Source organism: Nilaparvata lugens, chromosome 4, assembly GCF_014356525.2.
Source record: "Nilaparvata lugens isolate BPH chromosome 4, ASM1435652v1, whole genome shotgun sequence".
Taxonomy (NCBI): domain Eukaryota; kingdom Metazoa; phylum Arthropoda; class Insecta; order Hemiptera; family Delphacidae; genus Nilaparvata; species Nilaparvata lugens.
The window spans coordinates 78530982-78538818 of NC_052507.1; the positions used below are offsets into that span (position 1 = coordinate 78530982).

Genomic DNA, 7837 nt, shown 5'->3' on the forward strand with positions numbered 1-7837 from the left:
AAAACATAGCATGAATTCTCTATAAACTGATATTTAGTTCGACTGAGACACTGTCAATGTTGTAGAAACGTTCCATAATTGAACTAAATGAAACTGTAGAATTTATAGATATATGTGTGTTTCTATTTCATTATGATATTTAGTACATTATTCAGTTATCAATAAATTAATATTTCAACATCGTGTGAGACTGTACTCCCCAAAACTTATGTTATCAGTTCCACAAGAAATTCATTCGAATCAAAGTATTTTTGATCATCAGGTCATTATCTTCAATGGACTCTTTCAAGTGGGACTAACTTTGGGTCAGTTCAACTCAAAAAGAGACGCCTAACTCAAAAAGAGACGTACAGCTAAAAAGAGACGTCTAACTCAAAAAGAGACTTCCAACTCAAAAATATACGCTAAACTCAAACAAGAGTTAAGATTTTCCTCAAGTTGTCAAATTATCAATTTGATAGCTTAATAATGAATTGGATAATTTTACAAGACTTAAAAATAAGATGTCATGAGCATCAAAGTCACTTTGGTTTGAAAGAATTACATGCGGAACTGACAATATCTTATGTATTGCAACAGGAAACGAATGAAGGTATTTGTTTCACCTTAATATGGAGGAACTCCACAATATTACTGTGTCCAGTGCAATGATTGATGTGAATAAATAGATAAATGAATAGATAAATTTTATCTCCTTTAGAATACTGGTTGACCGAGCGAAGTGAGGTCTAAGATTCAAGTCGAAGGTATGGCATATCTCTTAATGTTTGAATGTTTAAATTTTTTAATATTTGAATGTTTAAATGTTTATATGTTGCTCACTTACGGCAAAACGCGGTAATAGATTTGCATGAAATTTGACAGGCATGTTCCTTTTTTAATTGCGCGTATTGCAAAATACTAGCAGTTCTGTGAACAGTAAACCTCACGCAGTATTCTCATCCACAAGTACCTGATTGAAACTATAGACCTTATGGAAATAGACTGGCTTCTCCACACATCTGTGTAATCACTTGTCAGCTGATTTATGATGAACGATTCTATAGTCTGATTTTTACTCTAATATTGGCGTATGAAGGAGGCTCCTTTTTCCTTTTTTATTAACCTTGAAATGCAAAATTTCCAAAAACCTTGTACATACGTCGACGCGCAATTTAAAAAGGAACATACCTGTCAAATTTCATGAAAATCTATTACCGCGTTTCGCCGTAAATGCGCAACATATAAAAATTTAAACATTAAGAGAAATGCCAAACCGTCGACTTGAATCTTAGACCTCGCTTCGTTCGGTCGATTAGTTAAATTTAAACCTAGATTTTCTGCATTATTTTGAAATATTATGTTTTTCTTTCACTGTTTTGCAACTCTCACCAGCGGGCAAGGATTTTCTTTTTGCTGGTGATGACTAGATTTTATATTTTATTTTATGTTTGTGGCTCAAACTTCGGTTTTGCAGGCAGCGCCAAACAGGTTATTTTGTTCTGACAAAGTTGTTTTTCGTGTATATTTAAATATTGATCAATATGTTTTTTCAACTTTGTATTGAGGATTATTATTTTTGTTGTGGCGAAATAAAATTTGAATTGATTTGATTTTGTATGATTTGATGTTTATTTAATTATATTTTCAATAATATGTCTTATTATAAAGAGTTTGTAATATGTATTGAATATGCTAATTGGCAACAAATTGAATTGAATTAAATTGGTATTGTGAGGTCCACGTTATAATAACAGTATTTGATCTACTTTGGTTTTGCTATCATTGTCTATCATTCGACAAAGCCGGTGGTACTATCCTTTTCTACGTCTACAACGATACCAATTATGTTTTTGACAGTGTAGAAATATAATAAATAAATGCAGAGAGTCGGCATCGCTATTCTTTTATCTTTATCCACTGTCATTATAACGTGAACCTCACTATAGGGGTTTGACAAGTTGTCTATTAGTTTCAAGGCTCCCTGAGTCCAAAAACTCGGTTATTTTCCAGTTTACTTACTTGGTAGTGGTGGGTACAAGTTTTGTATAGGTTTCAAGGCCCCCTGAGTCTAAAAACATGGTTATTTCTCAGTTTACTTACTTGGTAGAGGTGGATCAGGCGGCAACGGTAGCCCCTTAACGAGACGATCCTTGAAGAGGGCCTTCTCGCGACGGAGGGCGGTGTGCTCAGCCATCACCACCTGGCGTTTCTTGATCAGCAGACATCCCTCACAGGTGCACTTGCGGAATTTGCAGTAGTTTTTGTGGCCCTTGAGCGGCGTGGTTACGAAGTGGTTGCGGCAACGCGCGCAGTTGGGGATGCGCGTCTGGGACTCGGAGGCGGTTGCCGGGCTGCCGGAGGCGGTTGCCGGGCTGCCGGAGGCGGCAGAGATCGCCTTGGGGGCGGTTGTCGTTTTGCCGCCCATCGTGCAAGCGGTTCAAACTAAGACTGCGATGTTGACGGACCACCACTGCAAGCGCATCCATTGTGAGAAGTGCAGCCGCTCTCTCTCACTCCCCCTGCCGCAAAAATCTTTCTCTCTCTCACTTCGACCCCCACTTATCCCTCCACCCACCCATCCCATAATCTCTTTCACTCTATCACTCATTCTTACTCTATCTCTCTCCCTTACAATCTTTCTCACTTCTCTCTTTCTATCTTTTCCCCTCTCGACAGTCCAGCCGTCAGCTCAGATTTTACGACCGTACCCCCCACCACCCCACTCCCTCACCGTCTACCACCACCTTACAACAGTTTCCAATAATTCCTCTTCTCGTATATTATACGATCACGGAAACGTAACAAACTGACGTGAAAAACAGCTCCGAGAAGTGAAAGAGTCTCAAATAGTTGGCTTTATTGTCACCTAGAAAACGGAGAATTGAAACGTTAACAGAAACGCGTAGTTGAAGAATTTAATGTCACTCGGGTGATGGGTTTTGGTTTAAACATACTGGTATATGTTGGATGAGATGGGTGTAAAATGAAGGAATAGTTTTGAAATGTATATGTGAGTTTGAAGGTTATCAACTTATTCATCTATTGTCAGCACAATACATGAAATATTCTTAGTTACACCATAGAAAAATGAAGCAACAGGAGATATCCCATGGTATAGATCGTTTATGTTCTAAATTTCAAGCCGATTACTGTCGACTACTGTCTATTACTAGTAGTTCGGAGAACAGTAGAACTCGCTACACTCACTAACATCACTACTCACACACGCCCGCTTATGCACACACAAACACATATACAATTACAAATATTGAAATTTAGAGTATGATGATATTATATGCAATAGGATCGGTGGAGGACGCTGGGAAATAGAAGTTCTTACACTTTTGAGCTAGAATGCACGGTTGAAGAGATTTGGCTTCACCAAAAAGAAATACTATGACTATAGAGGAATAAAGTATGAGAAGATATCCCATGGTATAAGACGTTTATGTTCTAAATTTCAAGCCGATTTCTGTCGACTACTGTCTATTATTACTGTATCTTTGGGGCGACAGTGTAAGAATGGCACAGTATGAGAGACTACCAGTGTCACATAGCTTCACCAAAAAGAAATACTAGGATTATCGGCTTGAGTTAACAGTGAAATTTGGAACATAAACGCCCGGTATTATACAGGATAAAATCACAAGTGAAAATTTCAAAAGTATACCCTACAATATGATAATTTCAGTAGCGCTTTGAAATCAAAAATTATCTTTTCAGAAAATATTTAAAGTACACACTATAATAATTGTAATAATTGCATTGGCGTTTTGCAAGCAATGATGACCTTGAATTCAAGTTCCTCCAAGTTTATATAGATATATTATATAAATATAATATAGATCTATTATATATTATATAAGGTACAATATAAGTTTTTTCAAGTAACTCAAGTGTAAGTTATTTAGATATTCCGCTCACTGATATAAACAATATGAAGGAGTTAATAAACAAGCTATAAAGAAGATGTAATATCATAAACAATTTCAGGCCTGTAACCTAACCTTTTGAACAAAAAATTTGTCCTGGAAAGTGTAGGAAGCAATGGAAGCTATTTTCAAAGAATAACCTACTACACCTTTTCCAACTGTATCTGAGCAAGTATCAATTGTAATTGAGAATAGTCATTTGTATTTGAGAAAACGTCAGATGTAAAATGAGAATAGTTAATTTTATTTGAGAAAGTATCATTTCAATTTGATAACATACGATTTGAAATCGAGAAGTTGTCAGTTTTAATTGAGAAATTATTTTAAAAACCAGTACTTCCAGTACTTATATTTTTCATAACTGTACTCATATAAAATAATATGATAATATATTTTAATATTCCAATAAAAACATTATTTCCAAGCCCTTAAATCCATTGGAGAATTGCCAAATTGTTTGATCAAAAGATTCAATTGATTGATGATAAAGTTCAATTGCGCCGTAAACATAGAGAATTTTATCTTCATCAAGTGCAATGTTTGGAGACAAAAGTCGCGTTGCCAATACATACATAGAAATAATTCTCATTAATCATTCGTAAAAAGTATAGGGGAAATACTTTCACCATTAAAATATTAATTTTTCCCCCATGCAAAGCCTATGATAGTAATTGGAATACTGTGTAGTATAGTATCCTTTCCTGTTCAAATCAAACCTGTACTGTAGGCTACAAAAGAGTCACGACATGTCAATTTTCTCATTTTCAATTGATATCTTCTCATTTACATTTGACGATTTCTCAAATACAATTGACTATTCTCATCCACATCTGACATTCTCTCAATTACAAGTAACTATTCTCAAATACAATTGATAATTTCTCAAATTGACTTGATACTTTCTCAAATAAAATTGGAAAAGGTGTAGAAAAATGGAAAATACAACAGGACTGAAGAATTAAAAAAAATTGATTCCACGTTTTGTCAGAGAGCTTAATCAACTGTATAGTCAGAAGTAGGAATTCAGAACGCTCGTTCAATAATTAAAAATTTCTGAATTTCTAGTACTGATAAACAAAATAAAGTAATCATTCAATAATTTTCATCAAGGTGTTTCATCAGATCTTGCTTTTAAAACACAATGAGATTTTTAATTTTAGAGAAACATATTTCCAAGGTACAACTAACTCAAGACACCAATATTTGACTGGCTATGTTAACGTAAGCCACGCCTCAAATTCAGCAAGCAGTGACGTTGTCAAGCTGCTTGCTTCCTATTGGTGGGGAGCTGTGAAGGTAAAATGGCGGCTAGCCAACTCATTGACCAATCAGACAGCTCTTCTGTTTTAGCTGCGTGGACTATTGATTCAGCTACTCCCACATCAAAATCTTCTATTATCATGAGGGATGAATTCAAAACCTGAATAAATATAAGATTACAGAGTTGCATGATGTGTAAGACTTGAAAACTGTTCAAGTTAAACATGCTTGGGTTGGGATTGGATTATGTTTTAGTCTAATTTGAAGTACGAAGATTGAAGAATTTGTAACAGATATGAGAAAAAGTTCATCTTTATCAAAATATTGCCGTATTCATACATTCACTACAACAAATAATATAATAATTTAAAATGAATAAATTTTGTTAGTCTTGGATTATTATGTTGAATGTTCTTTGAGACAAGTTCAAATTATTTTCAAGTTAATCCTCAAATACAAGTTCTCGTTGAATCTTCAAGATAGTAAGTGCATATAAACAAAGATACTAGGTATCTTAAGGTACTACTAATACAACGATAATAAGTCGGGTTTTTATTTTTTAAGAAGCTACATGACTGACTAATAACCTGAACATTTCTCACGGAAAATTTATTTAATAATATGCATTCAATCTATCAATATTCGAGAATATTATTTATCGAGAAAGCCGTTGATGTGCAGAATTTCATGGGACAACTGCACAAGGTCCATTGAGACTTTTATGCTTCAGGAAGAGGCAGTTAGAATAATAATGAATGAAAACCAAAGATCTCATTGTAGGCCTCTTTTCAAAAAGCTTAAAATGTTGACTCTGCCGTCCGTCCGTCTATGTGATGAGCCTGCTTCTCCATATACATAAGTATAAAGGGCAGTTGGCTACTAGCACTGAAGTCCATAATCATAACACGAGGCACAGAAATGACATAAGAACTGAATACCTCAGGTATTCGCTATCTCGAAGAAGCTGGATGCTTACAGGAGTAAAATTATATAATTTCTTATAATTTCCACTATCTTTTAGAAGCCTTTCTTGTATGAGTTTCAAAAAAACTGTTAAATTTATCCTACAGAAAGAATGCATTTATACAGTGGCTGATTTTTGTATGTACGAATATTGTGATAGTGGTTTTGTAAATTACTTAATATTATAGAATTGTGTTGTTTTAATGCTTGAAATTTTCTATGAATGATCTTGACCATACGTGTCTTATGACAATAAAGAAATTTCTATTCAGTTTTTTGAGACAATCATCAGAATGATAAGGAATCAGAAATCTGATTTAGAAATCTAGAAATCAAAGCAGAAATCAGAAATTAGATTTTGAGCGAACCCGATCAGACAAGACCAAGAAATCAGAAAAAATCAGAAATCTGATTTAGAAATCTAGAAATCAAAGCAGAAATCAGAAATTAGATTTTGAGCGAACCAGATCAGACAAGACCTGAATTAATACTAACTAGCTTATAATATCTGGGTTGTTGAAAGATAGCTTACTTAAAATTATTTTGATCAAAGAACTTCAAAATGTTTCACTACCCTGACTTTTTTCACTATGTATAGTCATTCAGTTACTATGTTTATCCAGTTTCTACTTCTATTGAATTTGTGTCCAATTCCTCCTCACTCTCCAATGGAGTTCCTCCTGGGAGCAAGCGCCCATAGGCCCGGGTACCGAGTTCAAATGTTGCCCTGAAATAATCTAAACTTCATAACCTACAATTATTTGCCAACTCTAGTATATAAATGCACTAGCGTCAGTCTCGCTTCGCTCGCCATATCCGTCTAGCCAGGGGGCTCCACCCCCTGGGCCACCGACTGGATCGTCCAAGAATGAGATTAGCAGGCTCGCTTCGCTCGCCTGCATTTTTATCGTGTTAGGACAATCCAGTCGGGGGTCCAGACTAAACGTCTGGCTAAACGGATATGGCGAGCGAAGCGAGCCTGACGGCTAGTAATATAATATTCCCAGGATTGAAGTAGCAGTGCCCAATCAATTTTTCCGCGATAAATGCTTTTAAATCTTCAACTTGGTGCCAACCTAACAAAGTCAACTAAACTTAATGCCAACCTGAAAAAATTATTAATTTAGTTGCCAGTTAACAACTGTTTCGAAGAGGTACTCTATCTAGATTATAGTTCTATAGTAACATATGATATGGAAATTTCAATTATAATTAAGAGATTGGGAGAAGAAGAATATACATGCTAAAAGACGAACTTTAAACCCTTAAAAAGAACCCTTAGGGTTAAAATATTGCCAAAAGATTTCTTAGTGCGCCTCTAAAGGGCCAACTGAACATACCTACCAAATTTGAACGTTTTTGGTCCGGTAGATTTTTAGCTATGCGAGTGAGTGAGTGAGTGAGTGAGTCAGTCAGTCAGTCAGTCAGTCAGTCAGTCAGTCAGTCAGTGAGTGCCATTTCGCTTTTATATATAGATACAACATTGATGAATACTGTACAGAGAAATGAGACGATAGAGTTTCATAAAAATTGTGATAATTAGTCTAGTTCTAATGCATCAAGAACAATGCAGTGCATTGCTAGTATTAACGTCATGCGTTGATAACACAGGAAAAAGTGCATTGAAACGTCTCTTATCGGCTCTGAAAAGCGCACGTGCATATTTTTATGCACAATTTGAGATAACAGTGCACCACTAA

General features: G+C 35.3%; 1 protein-coding gene across 1 annotated transcript in view; it reads right to left on the bottom strand.

Moving 5' to 3' along the window:
- LOC111047770 (doublesex- and mab-3-related transcription factor 3) overlaps positions 1 to 2472 on the bottom strand; it is a 65389-nt gene extending 62917 nt beyond the window's left edge. The window contains exon 1 of the mRNA XM_039426558.1: positions 2083 to 2472. Within this exon, the coding sequence (XP_039282492.1) occupies positions 2083 to 2407 (325 nt within the window). The 5' untranslated portion in view covers positions 2408 to 2472. The remainder of the gene's footprint in view (positions 1 to 2082) is intronic.
- Positions 2473 to 7837: the final 5365 nt, after the last annotated feature.